Raw genomic sequence first — 22866 nt, forward strand, 5'->3', positions numbered from 1 at the left:
GAAAATCCTGCTTAAATCAGCTCAAAGATAAAATAATGTTAAAGAGATAGTAGAAAAGCAATTCACTTTCATAGTTCAGGTAAAGTAAAAGAAAGCAACTAACATTTGAAATGAAACCAAGTAGACAGCATTTTACACTATTCAGTAAAATAAATCTTAATTTTAAAAATTTATTGCTGGGCTTCCCTGGTGGCGCAGCGGTTGAGAGTCCACCTGCCAATGCAGGGGATGCGGGTTTGTGCCCTGGTCTGGGAGGATCCCACATGCCGCGGAGCGGCTGGGCCCATGAGCCATGGCCGCTGAGCCCGCGCGTCTGGAGCCTGTGCTCCGCAACGGGAGAGGCCACAGCAGTGAGAGGCCCCGCAAAAAAAAAAAAAAAAAAAAAAAAAATGTATTGCTCATTACAAATCAGATTTCATTTTCACATTCCAGAGCCAGCAAATATTCTTGATATATTTATACATATGTATTTTTTAAAACTTGCTTAACTGAAATAGCAATGGGCTAGGAAAAGAATAATTACATCAAAAGAATTAAAATTCTAGAACAGTATAAAGGAAATAAGTTTCATTACATAATGTACTACGCTTTATTATATCTACTTAAAACAAAATGACAGTACTATTTTAGAAAGAATGAAAAATATATGTTTCCTAAGTTATAACCAAAAGTATACACCATGCAATGAAATATTACCTAGCAATAAAGAAGGAACTACTGGTACAGACATCAACACTGACAAATATTAAACATTATGCTAAGTGGAAGAAACCATACACAAGAGTACATATTGTAATATGAAATTCTAGAAAAGTCAAAACAAGAGTAACAAGAAGCAGATTAGAAGCTGTCTGGGAATGGGGATGGGGGTGGGAAATGTCTACAAAGGGACACAAGGGGTAATGAAAATATTCTATGCTTGATTGTATGATGGTGGTTACAGGGTATATGCATTTATCAAAATTCACTAAACCATACATTTTAAATGGCTATATTTTATTTCATGTTATATCTCAATAAAATTTAAATTTAAAAGAACCCACTGTTGAACTCACATATTCAACAACTTAAATGAAATCTTCAAGACATAATGCTGAATAAAAGAAGCCAGTCTCCAAACACTACATACTGTATGATTCCATTTATATGACACTTTGAAAATAAAAAAACAACAACCAGCAATGAAGAATAAACAAGTAGTTCCCACAAGTTATGGGAGTATGGGAGGGCAGAGGGTATGAAGATAAGGAATAGCATGAGGGAGTTTCATGGGGTAGTGGAACCACTCTGTACCTACACCCATAAATGGTTACACAAATTAATATGTTTACAATTCATAGAATTTTACTGTAAAGTTATTTCTTTTAAGTTTAATATCTACTTTTTAAAGTAAATCATTAAAAAATAAAGGCAAATAAAACACAATTTCAGATATACAAATCTGAAAATATTCATCATTAAGTGAACCCACACTAAAAGAACTAAGGAAGTCCTTCATGCAGAAGGAAAATGCTATCATGTTCAAATATGGATCAACGTAAGGAATAGAGAACAGTAGAAATAGTAACCACATGAGTAACTATATAAAATACATTTTATTACTTAGACCTCTTGAAAAGATTACTGAGAATGAGATCAGAGAAAATGGTAAAGATCTCTGAAATTCCTCTCCCCTTCATAAAACAAATAAGACTAACAAAAATTGTTATTTGTCAAAAGTAACATCAACTTTTTGATTATTCTAGAAATTAACAAGGGCTTGGAATAATCCTTTGTAGAAGAACATTTAATCAAGGAAAACAGCTGGATCTCGGTAAGAAAAGCAGGTATTGGTGTCATTTTAACTTACCTGATTACCAATTCCCTCTCCCTAGCTCCACACTGAAGAGAAAACTGACACCCTACGATTACAGGGTTTTTTTTAGAAAAAGCAGTCTAGCCTAGAAGCCACTGGAAAGATCAGACTAGGGTTAGAGTTAAAGCCTTGTCCCACAGATAACTCACAATTTGACCTATTTGGCATTTTCCTAGAAAACCTCATTCAAAGGGCTATCTTTCTGTGACCTGACTTGAAGATCACTCACTGAGAACAACCTTTTCCCACAGGTGTGTTTGTTAAAAAAAACCCTAAAAAACAGAGTTGCCACGTGATCCACCGATCCCACTCCTGGGCATATGTCTGGAGAAAATAATTCGAAAAGATACATGCACCCTTATATTCATAGTGGCACCACTTAAAATAGCCAAGACATGGAAACAACCTAAATGTCCATGGACAGAAGAATGGATAAAGATGTGGTATATATACACAATGGAATACTACTCGGCCATAAAAAAGAATGAAATAATGCCATCTGCAACAACATGGATGGACCTAGAGATTATCATACTAAGTGAAGTCAGAAAGAGAAAGATAGCAATATCATGTGATACCACTTATATGTAGAATCTAAAATATGACACAAATAAACTTACTTACAAAACAGAAACAGACTCACAGGCACAGAGAACAAATTTGTGGTTACCAAAGAGGAAAGGGGGTGGGAGAGGGATAAATTTGGAATTTGAGATTAGCAGATACACGCTACTACATATAAAATAAATAAACAACAAGGACCTATTGTATAGCACAGGGAACTAACTATATACATATCTTGTAATAACCTATGATGGAAAAGAATATGAAAAAGAATATGTATATATATGTATAAGTGAATCACTCTGTTGTACACGAGAAACTAACACAACATTAGAAATCAACTATATTTCAGTACCAAAAAAGAGAGCGAGAAAGAGAAAAAAAGGAAAAAAAAAAATGGTGATGCAGTGGTTAAGACTCCCATGCTACCAACGAAGGGTGCCCAGGTTCGATCCCTGGTCAGGGAACTAGATCCCACATGCATGTCGCAACTAAGAGTTCACATGCCACAACTAAGGAACTGGCGAGCTGCAACTAAGGAGTATTAAGGAGCCCTCCTGCCGCAACTAAGGAGTCCACGTGCCACAACTAAGAAGTCCACATGCCACAACTAAGTAGCCCACATGCCACAACCAAAGAGTCAGAGAGCTACAACTAAGGAGTCGGCGAGCCACAACTAAGGAGCCTGCGAGCGGCAACTAAGACCCAGTGCACCCAAATAAAATAAATATTTAAAAAAAAAAAGAAATGGTGAGAGCAGACATCTGTGTCTTCTTTCTGATCAAAGGGAGAAAGCTTTCAGTCTTTCACCATTAAGTATGTTGTTAACTTATAATTTTTAATAGGTGTTTTTAATCAGATTGAGAAAGTTCCTTCCTATTCCTAGTTTGTTGAGAGTGTAGTTTTGTTTATTTGTTTTGTTTTTTTAATCATGAAAGGGTGTTGTTTTTATCAAATGCTTTTTCTGTATCTATTCTGATGATGGTGTGGCTTTTGTCCTTTAGTCTATTCATATTGTATAATACATTTATTTTTGTATTGTTTAACCAAACTTTCATTCCTTAATATAAATCCTACTTTACCATGGTGTATACTTCTTTTTATATTTTGCTGAATTAAGTTTGCCAGTATTTCTTTAAGAATGTTTGTGTTTCAAGGTATATCAGTCTGTAATTTTCTTTTGTTGTGGTGTCTTTGTTTAATTTTGGTATCAGTGAAATATTTTGGGCCTTATAAAATTAGAAAGTGTTCCTCCCTCCTGTTCTATTTCTTGGAAGAAGTTTTGAAGGATTTGTGTTAATTCTTCTTTAAATGTTTAGTAGAATTCATCAGTGAAGTCATCTGGTCCTGGGCAATTTTTTTTTTTTTTTGGAAGTTTCTGACTGCTAAGAAACAGACTCACAGACATAGAAAACAAATTTATGGTTACCAAAGGGGAAAGGGAGTGGAAGAGGGATAAATTAGGACTTTGGGATTAGCAGATATAAACTATATACTATATATAAAATAGATAAACAACAAGGTCCTACTGTATAGTACAGGAAACTATATTTAATATCCTGTAATAAACCACATGGAAAAGAATGTGAAAAAGAATATGTATGTATATGTATAACTGAATCACTTTGCTGTACATCCGAAACTAACACAACATTGTAAATCAACTATACTTCAGTAAAAAAATTTAAAAATTTAAATTTTAAAAAGGAGAGGGTTAAACCTGGGAAAAATGTATATATATTTTCAAAACATGTCTGATAAAGGATCTGCACCCAGCATACACAAAGAACTCTCAAAACACAACAATAACAAGTTGGGCAATAGATTTTGACAGACATTTCACCAAGGAACATATATAGGTCGCAAGTAAACACATGAAAAGGTGCTCACAACATTAGTTATTATAGAATGCAAATTAAAATCATGAGATACCATTGTATACCTATTTGAATGGCTAAAATTAGAAAGAATGACTATATCAAGGGTTAGCAGAGATATGGAATAACTGAAACTGTATATACTGTTTGGTGGGAATATAAAATAGTATGTAAAATTTATACATAAGTTTGGCAGTTTCTTAAAAAGTTAAACAGATACCTATCATATGACCCAGTCATTCCACTCCTAGCTATTTACCCAAAAGAAAAGACAGCATATGTCCACACAAAAACTTGAATACTTTCTCTGTTATAGCCAAAAACTGGAAACAACGTATATGTCCATCAAAAGATGAATGAATAAACAAAGTGTGGTATATCCATACAATGGAATACTGTCTTAGCAAAAGGAATCAATTATTGACACACACACAAAATAATTAAACCAAGTAAGAGAAGTCAAACATAAAACAGTACATACTACATGATTCCATTTATATAAAATTATAGAATGTACAGACTAACCTACAGTGACAGAAAGCACGTAAGTGGTTTCTTATAGATGAGTGGGCTAGAAAAGGTGAGAAAGAGGCATTACAAAGGTATATGAGAACACTTTAGGGATAATGGATATGTTCAGTATCTTGACTGTGGTGGTGGTTTCATGGGTATATATCAATACATATGTCAAATTTATCCAATTGTACACTTTAAATATGTGCAATTATACCTCACAAAAATCTCTTTCAAAAAACAAGTAATATTACCTTTCCTTTCAGCTCTAAAACAAAAATAGTGTGTTCTCTTTCCTTTCTACCCTTGATGGTATTACTTCTAAAACACAGAACTAAAAAATTTTTCCCATATTCTCTGCATTTTCAAAAATGAACCCTTAGAATTTCAATCTTAGGCACAGATTTTAAGGCTGCAAAGATAAAAATATATTGACAAGACTATATTCCCCAACTACCTATTTCCACAATCCAATACAGACAGGAGTCCTGCCCCTGCTATCTCCCTTTACAGGGGGATATATCTGACTCCAATCAACTTTCCTTTGCATCCTTTGAAATGGCCCAAAGACATCCTTTGAAAAAAATATTGCCACTGTCACACCTTTCAATCTTCCACACTGCCTTTTTTTGGTTTCCTATCTTCCAGTTTTCCTTGGTAACTAAAAATGATGTCTATACTTCTATTTAGTTTCATTTCATTTTCTCACATCTAACAAATTTTAATTTTTTTAAAGATATATTTAAGAGTAAGAAAAGTATTTCTACACACTTACCTCAAGTACTGGTCCAGCTCCAAGAATAATTTGTTCCACTCCACTGGCAAATCCTTTCTGACTGAGGGCAGTAAGGTGATGAATAAGAAAGTTTGTGCTTTGAGTCTTCCCAGAACCACTCTCTCCTGAAATCACGATGCACTGATTCCTTTTGCGCTGAAGCATGGCATGATAAGCTACATCAGCCACAGCATAAATGTGAGGCTCAAGTTTTCCCAACTGGTGGTTATCATACATTTTGACATATTTGGGGTTATAAATAGGAAGAAACTTGAATGGGTTAATAGCTATTAGAATACTGCCAACATAGGTGTAAATTTTTTCATGCTTAAAGCGATTTCGTAGGTTTTCTAAGAGAGTTTTCTCATTCAAATCAGGTAAGCTACATAAATCATCAAAGTCTTTTTGTTGAGGCTGTGGAAGAAAACCCCGTTCCATCATCCTGCGACGTTCTTCTGTTACCCGTAGCCATGACTGAAGACTACCATAATGGATTGATCCATCAAGGTTTTTTTCTCTCAGAAGAAAACGGTAGTCCTCTCCACTCAGGCGATTTTCCAGAGCCATTCGGGGCCACAACATCATTCGCTGAACTGGACAGTCTGTTGGATTGAGTATCCATTCTTCTCCACCAAATTCTTTTACCTCTGCTAGAACGTAACATTTTGTTTTGTCAAGATGAAGTCTGTTTATAAGAGAGTCAATCACCTCAGCAGCTGTGGAGTTTTTTCTGGCAGGAATTGGACAGTAGATTGTCCCTTCTGAAATTGTCCCAGGATATATACGTAATGTATGTTCATTATCCTCAAAGCGTCGTCTTCCTCCATCATTTATATTCATATTGGATCCTGTCCCATCAGCATGGATAGTATGTGTTCAAGACTGCACAAATCATTTTCGTGGCAAAAGAACTGCTGCAACATAAAAGATGTGAAACATTAAGGAGTCACATTACACAGTCACTGCTTTCTGAAGCTCAAAAAAAGGAGGCTTAACAATCAAGTTGATTACACCTTTTAGGACAAAAAATCCTAACTCTTCTCTTAGTATAAGAACCGTTCTTAAAGACAGTCTCGTTGAGATCACATAATATTTCATACTATTGTCCAAATCTGTACACTTCCCAAAACAGCCAAAATTTTTTCAGTCTTTTGTTATATTAATAATTCCAAACCCAAAGAGTAAAAATAAAAATTAATTTGTCCTCTACTATCTTGAATGTTTCTAAGGTACCTGGGAATAGAATCAAGTTCTTTCCTTATATATGAAAAGAGCCTCACTGAAGACTGGCTTAAGATGGACAGAACAGTCACACAAATTTTATCACCCCACACCCAAAAGCTCTTAAGGTTAAAGCAAAACCGAGAAAGAGTGCATCAATAGAGCAAAAATTTGTGAAATTAAAAACAGTAAGAAGATGAGATCAGATAAACAGAAATTAAACTAGATGAAGTTATAACCAAGAAAACAATGAGAGAAACCTGCTATAGAACAGACATATTTTCAAGGACTTCTGGACTCTGCCTCTCTTAAGGTGAAGATGTAAAGGGAGCAACAAAATTGATCCTGCCCCTGGCTTGCCGAACAAAGCTGACAAAATTATACAACTAGGCACCATTACAAATTTTATTCAACCTTCCCTTTTCCTTCAATGCTGCCTTTTTATCTAACTTTATTTCATTTCTTACAAGTATTCTGCATACCCTCCAATTTTCTCAAACCCCACATATATCACACCTCTGAAAGAATGATTTCAACTTTTATATCTAACTGAGAAAACAGTGATTTCTTTTAAATGACTTCTCCAACTCAAAATGTATTCCTATTTTTATCTCATCTCTGTTCTTCCATTTCTGTCTACAGAGAAAATGTTCCAGATCCTTCCCATTTCTTAGCATCTCCATCAGTATCTTGCCCCATCAAAAAACAGCTCCCAGGGCTTCCCTGGTGGCACAGTGGTTGAGAGTCCGCCTGCCGATGCAGGGGACACGGGTTCGGGCCCCGGTCTGGGATGATCCCACATGCCGCGGAGCGGCTGGGCCCGTGAGCCATGGTCGCTGAGCCTGCGCGTCCGGAGCCTGTGCTCCACAGCGGGAGGGGCCCCAACAGTGAGAGGCCTGCGTACCGAAAAAAAAAAAAAAACAGCTCCCATATGCTATCCATCTTTCCTTTTTCACTTATTGCATCCTTTAACATATAGATGCTGTTATTTTTTTAAAAAAGAAAAATACCTTCAGTTGCTTCTCTCAGACTACTACACTACTTTTGTCAAAGTCCTCTCTAATGAAGATACTCTGTTTACCTTTTTCCTAGATGATCTTTCAAAAGCAGAGAATACTATAGAACATATAAAAACCAGTCATAAATCTACTACCCAAATTCACCGTTTGAAAACTGATGTAATCACTCCAGATTATTTTATAAACAAACAAAATATTAGAGGGATAATTAACGCTCCTTCCTTTGCTCTGCAGAGGTAACCATTATCCTGAGGTTGGTATTATTCCCATACATGCTTTTATATTTTTACTACATATGTGGGTCCCCATAAATTATAGATAGTATTGTTTCCAATTTTTAAGCTTTAAAAAAATTGCTATACCAAATAGTCTGCATCTCACTGTAACTTAACATTGTCTTTCCTATTTATAAATGCTGATACATGTAACGTTCATTAATTGCCAAGCAATATGACATGGTATGTTGGCTCATTAATTGGAACAAATGTACCACTCTAGTGGGAGATGCTGATAATGGGTGAGGCTATGCATATGTGGGGGCAGGCAGGGGATGTACGGGAAATCTCTCTACTTTCCACTCAATTTTGCTGTAAACCTAACACTGTCCTAAAAAATAAAGTCTATTTTTCAAAAACTCCCATTGTATGCTTATACTACAATTTATCTATCTACTATTAATTAAACCACAATTTATCAATCTACTACACTAAATCCTTCCATTGAACGCTTAAAATGTTTCCAGTATTACACTATTAAAGCAATGCTGCAATTCTCATACATGTCTCTTCATGTACCTTTGCTAGAATTTCTCTGGACTGTAGACCTAAGAGTGAAATTGCTGGGTTTTAAGCAAAACCTTCAACTTTACTAGATATTAACAAAATGCTCTCCAAAGCAGTTGTACCAACTGACTATTTCACAGCCGGTGTAGGAAGAGCTCATGTTTCTCTGACTCCTTACCAAAAGTCAGTATTGTCAGACTTGAGTTTGTGCCAATATAAGAAATATAAAAAGGTATTTCATTACTTCAATTTGTATTTCCTTCGTGACTAGTAAGGAGGGGCAACACTTATCCTATCATTTGCCATTGGGGCTATGATTGTTTATTCATTTTCCCCTTTTGACTTGTCTTTTCCTTATTAATTTGAATGATTTTTCATATATCCTGGATATTAATCAATTTCAGCTGAATGAGTGACAAATATCTCCTACCATTCTGTAGCTTATCTTTCTATTTTGTTCATGTTGCCTTTTGTTGTAGAGAAGTTTTATTTTTAATAAATTTATCAATATTTTACAGGTTATTTCTTTTTTAAGAAGCAACATTAACAACAATTGCAGTTAACTCTTATGTGCTTATCTGTACTAGTCATTTTTCTAAGCATTGCACATGGATTATTTAATCCTCACAATTCCTCCCTCAGGGTTGTTTTTATCATCATCATCCTCATTTTACAAATGAGAAAACACAGAAATTTTATAGAACTTGACCAAATGTAATAAAGTTGAGATTTGAAGCAGGCAGTCTGGCTCTAAAACCTACATACTATTATCTCCCGGTATCGTTTTTTAAAATCCTCCTTTATCCTAAGGATATAAAGTTATTATCTTTTCTTCTAAAAGGCCTAAATTTTGCTTTTCTTACGTAGGTCTTTTAACGCATACAGAACTTATTTTCATGTATGCTGTGAGATAGGGCTTGTAATTATTTTCAAGTCAATTCAGATTAGCAAATGAACCAGCATCACTGAAGAGTCTAATCTTTCCCCACTGACTTATAATGCCACCTCTGTCATGTGGAAAATTCCAGATAAGTATCAATCTGTTCTGGGCTCTGTATTGTTTTCCACTAGTCTATTTATCCATCAATAAGCCTGTCTTACCTATTACTGCTCTATTATAAGTTTTGATATCTGGAGGGCATACCACCTCAATTTGTTCCTCTTTAATGTTACTTCGGTTATGTTCTATAAAAATTTTAAGATCAGCATATCAACTACAATAAAAAACCTTTTGGTGTTTTGATGGACATTGCAATGATTTTACAGATTAATACTGGAAAAGACTGACATCCTGCTGACTTCCCATTCATGAACACCATGTGTTATCTTTAATCACACTGTTTTCACTTCTAAGGTTTCTGTCATTTTCATACAATGTTGGGTTTTTCTTAACATCTTTATTGGCGTATAATTGCTTTACAATGGTGTGTTAGTTTCTGCTTTACAACAAAGTGAATCAGTTATACATATACATATGTTCCCATATCTCTTCCCTCTTGCATCTCCCTCCCACCCTCCCCATCCCACCCCTCTAGGTGGTGACAAACCACCGAGCCGATCTCCCTGTGCTATGCAGCTGCTTCCCACTCGCTACCTATTTTACGTTTGGTAGTGTATATATGTCCATGCCTCTCTCTCACTTTGTCACAGCTTACCCTTCCCCCTCCCCATATCCTCAAGTCCATTCTCTAGCAGGTCTATGTCCTTATTCCTGTCTTACCCCTAGGTTCTTCATGACTTTTTTTTTTTCCTTAGATTCCATATATATGTGTTAGCATACGGTATTTGTTTTTCTCTTTCTGACTTACTCCACTCTGTATGTCATATAGTTTTTAGAGATACTACTCACTTACTTACCTCCTTGAAAATCCTAAATAATATATAATCTGATATTTTTCAGACTCATATTTTAATGTCATCAGCGTGAACTGCTCTTCTGATTGTTGATTTTATTTCTTATGTTTCTCAGCATTAGATGACTTAATTTGTTTGAGAACTTAGCTTTAGAGGTGAACTTTTTGATGGAAGACTTTTGTTTTTCATACCAGCATTTACTAAGAACCCACTATTTACTACTTTTTTTAAACAAAGCCACAATACCATTAATCACACCTTTAAAAATTAATATTTTTTAATACGACTGGTCAGTGTGTGATTTCCCCAGTTATCTCATAAATATTTTTCTTACAGTTGGCCTATTCAAATCAGGAGATCTGTCCTGCAGTAACAGTAAGAATATGCTCTAAGCTAGGAGGTTTCTAGCTGTAAAGCTATGTTTGTGTTCCCCTGAATCCGTAGGTATAAAGCCTCGTATAAACTGTGGCTTCTGGCAATAGAAAGCAGCAAAGCTATTCCTTACAGTCATGCAGGCTGTGCTGTGTACTATTTCAGGAGATGCACTGCATAACTGTAGTCTGATCTATAAAGGTGAATAATATGGCAGCCCCAGGGGATTTCTCTGGCAGTCCAGTGGTTAAGAATCCGTGCTCTCAATGCAGGAGACACAGGTTCGATACCTGGTCGGGGAATTAAGATCTTGCATGCTGCACGGCATGGCCAAAAAAAAAAAAAAAAAAGGCAGCCCCAGAGCTAAACTCAGAAATACCTTTTTCAATAGAGGAGCCCTACCTACCCTGGCCCATGGTTACCAACAGTGAGCCCAATTCCAATGACACTTCCACATTATCTCAGAGGCCAAAACCTCAGATGCTTTCCCTGCAAGCTCCCAGACATAAGCCCCAGTCACTGCTTTGTGTTCTATTCTCTTTCCAAAATAGAAATGCTTACCTTTTTGAGCCCCATTTATGTCAATTCAGTTTTCTCTTTTTGTTACTTTATCAGTCTTTGCTTTGTGTTTAGAAAGAAGGGGTTGCCTCAAAATATCACTCGCAGGGAATTCCCTGGCAGTCCAGTGGTTAGGACTCTGAGTTCCCACTGCAGGGGGCCCCAGTTCGATCCCTGATTGGGGAACTAAGATCCCGCAAGCTGCGCAGCATGGCCAAAAAAAATTTTTTTAATTAAAAAAAAAAATCACTCTTAAATACATCTTGACAGCAATCCGTGAGTGTTTATCAGAATCATCTAGGGAAATTTTAAAAATATACATTTCTAGGCCCAATAATGGTTCTGAGGTTGGGACAACTAGGCAATTGTTTTGTTGCTGGTCCAGAGAACAGCATTTGGGAATCAGTGGTCTATATATCCACTTTCCACTCCCTTACCACCCTTTCCACATAGCAAGCTACTGCCAATGTTCTTTAAAAACGTCACCAATTACCATAACGTTGCCAAATCCAAAGGTCTTTTCTCAAGCCTCATCTTAACACACCACACTGTAGCGTTTGACTAATGTGGCCATCTTCTCATTCTTAAAACTGCCCTCACATGACAATTCTTTTTCTTGTAATCTTCCTGATAGGTTGATTCTTTTTCTGAATCAATCTTACAGTTCCTCTTCCACTACCTCACTTTAAAGATAAAAATATTCTCCCAGTTTCTGGTCTCAACCCAGTGCTCATCTATCTGGATGATAACATCTAGTCCTCTATAATTTATACTGTTTCCTATTACCTATGGATGCTTTTGCACTACAGTGGCAGAACTGAGCAGTTATGACAGAGACCATATAGTCCACAAAGCCAAAAATGTCTATTATGAGGCCCTTAAAAGAAAACATTTGCCAACCCCTATTCTAGGATAACCACTAAAAAAAATAGGGAAAAAGTATAACTTCACAACTAGTAGAATGAAAATACGGCATGATAAAAAATAATCAATATAAAGGAGGGCAAGGGGGGCATTTAGAACAGATGGAGCAAATGGAAAGCATACTAAATATATAAGTACCTGTATTAAGTGTGAATGCTCCAGTTAAAAGACAAAGATTGCCAGAGCAGATTTTTAAAATCCACCTCTGTGCTGTTTTCAATAGACACACATGTATAATATGAGGATACAGAACCTGAAAGTTAAAAAAAAATAAAAAAGAAGATATACCATGTAAATTCTAGCCAAAAGAAAGTTGGTATAATCAAAATAACTTCAAGCAAAATGGAAAAAGAAAGTTGAGTTAAATATCTCTAAGGCCCTTTATAGCCCTTACATACTGTAAGACTAGGTTTACACCTGAGACAAAGGTCTCAGGATATCACTAGTGACCCTGAAAAGTAGAAAATAGAAAAGGACTGTAAGAAGTTAAACAGGAAGTGACAGATTGGCAAGTAGACTAGCAGGTGTTGCTCATATCAAAGGAGAAGAAGTATGAGTGAAATGTTTATTAGGGGGCTCGGCAGCACACCTTTATGGTTATAAATAGAATCAAGCAGAGAAAAAGGAACTGAGAACTTAAAAAAATGAAGGTCTGATGAGCCAAGGTTCTTTGGTAAGCAAGACAAAATAAGATTTAGATCAAAGGCAGACAGGTAACTCTCACAGAAAGAAAAAACACTTTTTCTGAAAGAATTAAAAAAACAAAAAAAAAAAGGATGGGTTGAGGAACAGCTTTTCAGGTAAGATGTGACAAGAGTGCATGTTAGGGACTTCCCTGGCGCTCCAGTGGTTAAGACTTCACCTTCCAAAGCATGGGGTGGGGGTTTGATCCCTGGTTGGAGAACTAAGATCCCACATGCCTCGCGGCCAAAATACCAAAACGTAAAACAGAAGCAATATTGTAACAAATTCAATATAAAGACTTAAAAAAAAAAAGTACATGTTAGCTGATATTTATCACTAGATAGGCTATAGGAGCCCAATTTTGTTTAATATTTATTTTTTAATTTTATTTATTTGGTTGTGCTGGGTCTTGGTTGCAGCAGGCGTGCTCCTTAGCTGCAGATTGCAGGCTCCTTAGTTGCAGCATGCATGTGGGATCTAGTTCCCCGACCAGGGATCGAGCCCAGGCTCCCTGCATTGGGAGCGTGGAGTCTTAACCACTACGCCACCAGAGAAGTCCCAGCCCAATTTTAACCTATAGTATATCAATACCAACTAAAAGCCAAATTTGGTGCTGAAAGAAAAAACATCTTGTAGTATTTCAACTAAAGAAAGGGTGATGGAAAAAATGAGTCATCGTATGACACACTATAGCATAGGTATACGGACATCTATTGGTTTAGTCTGTCCCGTAAGTAATCTATACCTTCTTCTGGTGAAAGTAATGTGTTTTCCTTTGAAGAACTACTCCTCCTCCCTTGTCATATGACACAGTTTGAATGGACTGACCTCACCCCCCACTTAGTTGTGACCCTCACCCCCCACTTAGTTGTGACCCAGGCCCAGCCAATCAGTTTATTCCATTCCCCCTAGTGACAGTGGCTGCTTACTGAGATTCCCTATTGGAAATATGCTGTAACTATTAGGAAAGAAGCATTTTTTTTTCGCTACTAGGGCTGCTAATCTAGAAAAATGTAAATCTAGAGCTATTGGCAGTCGTCTTCTCTGAATGCATAGAAGAAGCCTCTCTGCAGTAAAAGAAATGAACTAACTCAACACACAGCAAAACCTTATCAACACTAAGCCACTGAATCCAGCTGTGCCTCAGATAAACTCAACCACTGAATCTCTTGTTAAGTGTGCCAATCAATTCCTTTTTATTCCCTGAGCCACTCTGAGTGGGGTTTTTCTGTTCTCTGTCAACAAAAGAACCCACTACAACAGGTTTAGTATAATATCCTTTGATAATATAGGCATCCCTTGTTATACAATTCCTCATATCCAAAATCTCACAATCTAAACTCAGGAACCAAATATATTTGAATACACTTCTGGATACTTCCTTCACTATCATGCTATTTGCTATCCACTTGCATAACCAAATAAATTCAAATAAGGCAGTACCCCCCTGGACATCCAAATCCACTATCAAAACTGAAGAATTAAACAGATTTAGATAGTGAAGGATACTTGCAATGCCAACCATGCAGAAATATGGCAAGGGATGAACAATATAACGTCAAATGAAAAAAACATAAACTACAAAATTGTATATAAAAGTATACATATATATAAAATGAACCACGATATTAGGCTTTGGGGAAATCGTCAAATTTTCCTTTTATAGTGTTCACCAAAATTAAGTCTGACATGCATTACTTCATTTGAGTTGAACAGCAATTCTCTGAGACAGGAAACAAACTATTACCTTTCAAAATAGAAAATTAAGGCTTAAAGAGCAAAAAAAAAAAATCTATAAAATTGATAATAAATATTTCAAATCAGCAGAGAAAAATGGATTACTCAATAATGATATGGGGATAAATGACTAATTTTAAAAATAAAATAAAACTATGCATATTAGGAATTACTGGCACTTATATAGCGTCAGATATTGCTATATTTTTCATAAAGAAAATTATTTAATATTCTTTTTATGCCCTATCCCAAAGTAGTTATTTCAAAAGTACATGCTAACAGAGAAAAACAATGTGGTGAGACAGTTGCTGTGGTCAGTAGGGTGTGGTTCAGAATAGGCTAGCTTATGACATCCACTGGACTGAGTTAGAAGAGACTAATTATAGAGGAAAACTATGGTGAAGGAAACAGAGTTCGGAATACAGTTTCCTTTAAATCAGAAGTTCAGCAAAAAAAAAGATAAAAAGAAATAACTAAAGATTTTTAATGCAGTGTTCTGTCTTTGTGCTAATAAAACTTAATTTTCAAAAAATATGCACTGTTGCTTTTACTTTTTTATCAAAGTTATTTTTCAAGAATAAAAAAGAAGTGTCCTTTCTCTTTATACTTGCTTTATCATAGAGATCTATTTATGAACGTTAGCAAGCAGGATCATATATTATCACTCAGTGACAAGAGGACTGGAAGGACAGAATCAGGCAAACGTATATCTGAAAAATAAAAATCCAGCTTTGTTACAGCTTCACTCAAAGCAAGAGCCTCACCAGTACATTTTGAAAGAAGAACATTCTACTATCAAGGTAGGGTCCATTTGAGAAAACATTACTGATTTGTGTACTGCTATAAATTTCATGGTGAGAGAGCTATTAAACATTTTGAACTTATTTTAGAAAAATGACTCCGGGAAAGTGGTACTCAAGAGCTAATATTCATGTTTCTTCATTTTTTAGTACTTACAACTGAAATGTTCTACAAATAAATATATTTATTACCATACTAATGTATAATCACATACGGACACACCTTGGAGATATTGCAGTTTTCGGTTCCAGACCACCACAATAAAGTGAATATCACAATAAAGCAAGTCACAAAGATTTTTTTGGTTTCCCGTTGCTATAAAAGTTATGTTTACTCTATACTATAGTCTATTAAGTGTGCAACAGCATTATGTCTAAAAAATGTACAGACCTCAATTAAAAACTACTTTATTGCTAAAAAAAAGTGCTAACCATCACTGAAGCTTTCAGCAAGTTGTAATCTTTTTGCTGGTGGAGGGTCTTCCCTCAATGCTGATGGCTGCTGATCGATCACAGTGGTAGTTTCTGAAGGTTGGGGTGACTATGGCAACTTCTTAAAATAAGACAACAATGAGGTCTGCTGCATCGATTGACTTCCTTTCATGAACGATTTCTCTGTAGCATGCAATGCTGTTTGACAGCATTTTACCCACAGAACTTCTTTCAAAATTGGAGTCAATCCTCTCAAATCCTGCCACTGCTCTATCAACTAAGTTTATGTAATGTTCTGAATCCTCTGTTATCATTTCAATAATCTTCACAGTATCTTCACCAGGAGTAGATTCCACCTCAAGAAACCACTTTCTTTTTGTTCATCCATAAGAAACAACTCCTCAGCCAATCAAGCTTCACCATGAAATTGCAGCAATTCAGTCACATCTTCAGATTCCACTTCTAATTCTAATTCTCTTGCTATTTCTACCACATCTGCAATTACTTCCTCTGTTGAAGTGCTGAACCTCTCAAAGTCATCCATGAGGGTTGGAATCTGATTCTTCCAAACTTCTGTGTTGACATCTTCTCATGAATCACAAATGGTCTCAATAGCATCTAGAATGCTGAATCATTTCCAGAAGGTTTTCAAATGACTTTTCCCAGAACCATCAGAGGAAATCACTATGACAGCTAGAGCCTTATGAAATGTTTTTCTTAAATAATAAGACTTGAAAGTCACAATTACACCTTGATCTGCAGAATGGACGTTGTGTAGGGGGCATGAAAACAACATTAATCTCATACATCCCTATCAGAGCCCTTAGATGACCAGGTGCACTGTCAGTGAGCAGTAATATTTTGAAAAGAATCTTTTTTTCTGAGCAGGTCTCAACAGTGGACTTAAAATATTCAGTAACCCATGTTATAAACAGATGTGACAGCATCCAGCCTTTGTTGTTCCATTTTAGAGAACAGGCAGAGTAGATTTACCATAATTCTCAAAGGCCCCAGAATTTCTGGAATGGTAAATAAGCACTGGGCTTCAACTTCAAGTCACCAGCTGCATTAACCCTTAACAAGAGTCAGCCTGTCCTTTGAAAACAGGCATTGACTTCTCCTCTCTAGCTATGAAAGTTCTAGATGGCATCTTCCTCCAATAGAAGGCTATTTCACCTACATTGAAAATCTGTTGTTTAGCATAGCGACCTTCATTAATTACCTTAGCTAGATTTTCTGGATAACTTGGTGCAAATTCTACATGAGCACTTGCTGCTTTGCTTTGCACTTTTATGTTATGGAGACAGCTTCTTTTCTTAAACCTCATGAACCAACCTCTGCTAGCTTCAAACTTTTCTTCTGCTGCTTCCTCACCTCTCTTAGCCTTCACAGAATTGAAGAGAGTTAGGGCCTTGCTCTGGATTGGCCTTTGTTTTAAAGGAATTGTAACTGGTTTGATCTTCTATCCATACCCCTAAAACTTTCTCCATATCAGCAATAATGCTATTTTGCTTTCTTATTTGTGATGTTTACTGGAGTAGCACTTTTAATTTCCTTCAAGAACTTTTCTTTTGCAATCGCAACTTGGCTAACTGGCACAAGAGGCTTAGCTTTCAGCCTATCTCAGCTTTTCGACATGCCTTCCTCGCTTAGCTTAGTCATTTCTAGCTCTTGATTTAAAGTGAGAGACGTGCGACCCTGCCTTTCACTTGAACACTTAGAAGCTACTGTAGGGTTATTAATTGGCGTAATTTCAATATTTTTATATCTCAGGGAATTGGAAGGCCTGAGGAGAGGAAAAGAGACGGGGGGAACGTCCAATCGGTGAAGCAGCCAGGACACATACAACATATGCCGATTAGTTCATTGTCTTGTGTGGGCGTGGTTGTGGCGCCCCAAAACAATTACAATAGTGACATCAAAGGTCACTGATCACAGAGCACCATAACAAATACAGTAATAATGAAAGTTTGAAATATTGAGAGAATTACCAAAATGTGACTCAGAAACACAAAGTGAGCACATGCTGTTGGAAAAATGGTGCCAATAAACTTGCTTTAATGCAGTGGCCACTTCAATTTGTAAAAAATTCAGTATCTGTGAAGCACAATAAAGCAAAGTGCCATGAAATTAGGTACGTATGGGTTTTCCCTGGTGGCACAGTGGCTGAGAGTCCGCCTGCTGATGCAGGGGACACGGATTCTTGCCCTGGTCCGGGAAGATCCCACATGCCGCGGAGCAGCTGGGCCCGTGAGCCATGGCCGCTGAGCCTGAGCGTCTGGAGCCTGTGCTCCGCAACGGGAGAGGCCACAGCAGTGAGAGGCCCACATACCGCAAAAAAAAAAAAAAAAAAAAAAAATTAGGTACTTATGTATATAAACATACATGTAACTTATTTAGATATGCAAATATTTGTAAACTACGCAAACTATGTGTTTTGTAATGATTTTTTCTTGCAAAGGTCCCCAAATACTTTTTTGCTGAGTGAAAAAAAAACAGATACAAAAAGATACATACTAAATTATCCAATTTACATGAAGTTCACAAACAGACAAAATAAATCTATGGTTATAAACTTCAGAAGCATGATTCTCTTTAGGGGAGAAGGAGTTTTGGAGGCAGGGCACGAAAGGAAGCCTTATGGAGTTTTATAAACATTCTGTATCTTGATTTAGATGGTACATAAGCAGGTATATACCTAGAATTTTTAAACTGTGATCACTGAATACTTGTGCACTTGCTATATGCTACATCTCAATAAAAAAAGAGGAAAGGGACTTCCCTGGTGGCACAGTGGTTAAGAATCCGCCTGCCAACGCAGGGGACATGGGTTCGAGCCCTGGTCCGTGAAGATCCCAGATACCGCGGAGCAACTGAGCCCATGTGCCACAACTACTGAGCCTGCGCTCTAGAGCTGGCAAGCCACAACTACTAAGCCCACGTGCCACAACTACCGAAGCCTATGTGCCTAGAGCCCATGCTCCACAACAAGAGAAGCCACCACAATGAGAAGCCCACGCACCGCAATGAAGAGTAGACCCCACTCGCTGCAACTAGAGAAAGCCCATGCGCAGCAATGAGGACCCAACACAGCCAAAAATAAATAAAATTTTTTTAAAAAAAGAGGAAAAACTTTAGCATAAATAATGAGATTGGTTATTTGAAGTTAAAATGGTATTCCATGTAATAAATATCAGTCTGATATTGCAGTTACTACTGCTAAGTTAATAATGTCTCAAAATTACACTTACCATAATCTCTAAATACCTTGAGGAAGTGGAAAATTAGCATCTAAATATTATTCTGAAGATTTATTTTTTTATTGAAGTATAGTTGATTTAAAATATTGTATTAGTTTCAGGCATATAATCACATAGTGATTCAACATTTTTATAGTTAAATTATATAATAAGAGCTATATGTCCCTGTGCTATACAATATATCCTTGTCGCTTGTTTATTTTATTTATTTATTTTGCCATACCACACAGCATGCGGGATCTTAGCTCCCCCTGGCCAGGGATCGAACCCGTGCCCCTGCATTGGAAGTGCAGATTCTTAACCACTGGACCACCAGGGAAGTCCCATTGTTTATTTATTTTATACACAGTGGTTTGTATCTCTTACTCCCATACCTCTATCTTCCTCCCATCCACCATGGTAACCGCTAGTAGTTCTCTATATCTGTGAGTCTGTTTCTGTTATATACATCGGTTTGTTTTATTTTTTAGATCCCACATATAAGTGATAATATAAAGTACTGTCTTTCTCTGTCTGACTTATTTCACTAAGCATAATACCCTCTAGGTCCATTCACATTGTTGCTAATGCCAGTATTTCATTCTCTTTCATGACTGAGTAACATTCCATCATATATATAAACCACATCTTCTTTAGCCATTCATCTGTTGATAGACACTTAGGTTGCTTCCACAACTTGGCTATTGTAAATAATACTGCTATGAACATTGGGATGTATGTACCTTTTCAAATTAGTGTTTTCATTTTCTTTGTATATATACCCAGGGGTGAAACTGCTAGATCATAAGGCAGTTATTTTTTTAGTTTTTTGAGAATCCTCCATACTGTTTTCCATAGTGGCTGCACCAATTTACAATCCCACCACAGTGCACTAGGGTTCCCTTTACTCCACATCCTTGCTAACATTTACAGACTTTATTATTTTTTTGGCTGCGTTGGGTCTTCATTGCTGTGTGCAGGCTTTCTCTAGTTGCGGTGAGTGGGGACTACTCTTCCTTGTGGTGCGTGGGCTTCTCATCGCAGTGGCTTCTCTTGTTGTGGAGCACAGGCTCTAAGCATGCAGGCTTCAGTAGTTGTGGCACACAGGCTCAGTAGTTGTGGTGCACGGGCTTAGTTGCGCCACGGCATGTGGGATCTTCCCAGACCAGGGCTCGAACCTGTGCCCCTGCATTGGCAGGTGGATTCATAACCACTGCGCCACCAGGGAAGTCCTATAGACTTTTTGATGATAGTTATTTTCACAGGTAGGAGGTGGCACTTCATTGTCTTTTCTTTAATTTTTAAATTAATTTTTTTTGGACTATAGTTGCTTTACAATGTTGTTAGTTTCTGCTGTACAGTAAAGTGAATCAGTTACACATACCTCATTATGGTTTTGATTTGCATTTCTCTAATGATTAGCAATGTTGAGCATTTTTTCATTTGCCTCTTGGACATCTGTACATCTTCTTTGGAAAAATGTCTATTCAGGTCTTCTGCCTATTTTTTAATCGAGTTGTATTTTTTTGATATTGAGTTATATGAGCTGTTTATATATTTTGGTTATTAACCCCTTATCAGTCATATCATCTGCAAACATTTTGTCCCATTCAGTAGGTTGTCTTTTCATTTTATCAATGATTTCCTTTGCTATGCAAAAGCTTTTAAGTTTAATTAGGTCCCATTTGTTTGTTTTTGCTTTTGTTTCTTTTGCCTTAGGTGACAAATCCAAAACAATATTGCTATGATTCATGTCAAAGAGTGTTCTGCTTATGTTCTTTTTTAGGAGTTTTATGGTTTCAGGTCTTACATTCAGGTCTTCAACCCATTTTGAGTTCATTTTTGTATATGGTGTAAGGGAATGTTCTAATTTCATTCTTTTACATGTAGCTGCCCTGCCTTCCCAGCACCACTTATTGAAGAGTCTGTCTTTTCTCCATTGTATATTCTTGGCTCCTCTGTCGTAGATTAATTGACCATAGTGTGTGGGTTTATTTCTGGGCTCTCTATTCTGTTCCACTGATCTATGAGTCTGTTTCTGTGCCAGTACCATGTTGTTTTGATTACTGTAGCTTTGTAATATAGTCTGAAGTCTGGGCATGTGATAACTCCAGATTTATTCTTTTTTTTCAAGATTGTTTCAGCAATTGGGCATCTCTTGTGGTTCCCAAAGATTTATTTTTTTTAGTGTTACACTTGATGTTGAAAAACACAGGTTTGAACTGTGAGGATCCACTGACGTGCAGACTTTTTTTCAACAGTAAATACTACAGTACTATATGACCCAAAGTTGGTTGAATCCACAGAAATGCAACCACAGATATGGAGGAATCACAGATATGGAGGATGAACTATACCCTAGAACACGAATTTTCAACTGCACAGAGGGTCAGCACCCCTAAGCCCCATGTTATTCAAGGGTCAACTGTATTTTAAGAGTTTCAAAATAATGGACCTTTTGCCATTCTACAGGGACACCATGTGAAGACTAGACTATAACCAAAACATGAATCTTAAACAACTTAAAATCTCTCCCTCTACAAGATAAATTTCGATTCTTTGTAAAATTACATTTTTTTCTTAATACACCAACATAATATGAATGGAGTACTTATGAAGCGCCTGTGCTTTATATATTTAATTAATAAAATTTCAGAAACTTCTAAATGTCTATTTATTCCAATAAAAATCTTTTAAGGCTATAAAAAATGTATATTGTTTTACTCAGCAAATTTTCTACTCTATAGAAACTCCCTCAAATTTACTCATAGTTACAAAACAATGCATAGTTTGACAGAAAAACTAAGAATCCTATAATTTTTTAGAATTCTTAATGAAAACACAAAAATCCTATTTGTATATAGACAAGAAAACTATAAGTGACTTTTTCTAGTCATTTATGTTGAAGTTTCCTTTTACTAGGTCAATGATATTTGCCTACACGATTATCAAATCATCTTTCCATGCTCCTCATGGACAGAAACCTGTATTTCAAACAGCTTTCCCCCTAGGCTCCCATTCTCTAAATAAACGATTAAGTGAACATGCATTTAGTGACTCCTATGAGCTCAGGAATGTGTTCTACATCTCAACAGTACTTCACTTCTCCGAAGTGAAATTCCATAACATTTCCTTTATTTCATTCATAGCTTTAAGAAAAATATCTCCTCTTTATTGAGAACATATAGTTAGACACTGTGCTGTGTGTTTTATATGTATTACCTCATTTAATAAGAAATGTACGCTATTATCCTCATTTACAGATGAAGAAACCAATTCCAGAGAGGTTATATGATGTTCCCAAGATAATATAATCAGTACATGGATGATCTGGAGTTAGAAGCCAGGCCCCAATTTCTCAAACAATTTGCTTAGCAACTTAGCACAAATAAGAAATATGATAATAATTAATAATAATAGCAATAAACACTCATATAGCATTTACTATGTGCTTAAATCACTTAATCCTCATAACAATCCTAATTAAATGTATACTATTATTATCCCTGTTTTACAAATGAAGAATTTGAAGCACATGGAGGTTGCCACTTGTCTAAGGTTATAGGTTAGTAAATGGCAGAGCCAAGATTTGGACCTCAGTGGTCTAGCCATAGAATTTGGGTTCTTAACTACTATGCTACTTTGCCTGTCATAAACTGC

The 22866-nt window shown here is 36.4% G+C and overlaps 1 protein-coding gene across 11 annotated transcripts in view; it reads right to left on the reverse strand.

Annotated features, from left to right (window-relative positions):
• The window catches only part of MYO9A (myosin IXA), a 268571-nt gene that overhangs the window by 215270 nt on the left and 30435 nt on the right, over positions 1–22866 (reverse strand). For 9 of the 11 annotated variants that reach the window (XM_033851933.2, XM_033851934.2, XM_033851932.2 and 6 more), the window contains exon 2: positions 5585–6498. In XM_033851933.2, coding sequence (XP_033707824.1) covers positions 5585–6424 — 840 coding nt within the window. In that variant the 5' untranslated portion in view covers positions 6425–6498. Of the gene's footprint in view, positions 1–5584; positions 6499–12452; positions 12575–22866 lie in introns of those variants that run through there. The other 2 variants (XM_073801200.1, XM_033851931.2) reach the window with 2 other exon arrangements.

Source organism: Tursiops truncatus, chromosome 2 (assembly GCF_011762595.2).
Source record: "Tursiops truncatus isolate mTurTru1 chromosome 2, mTurTru1.mat.Y, whole genome shotgun sequence".
NCBI classification, from domain to species: Eukaryota; Metazoa; Chordata; class Mammalia; order Artiodactyla; family Delphinidae; genus Tursiops; species Tursiops truncatus.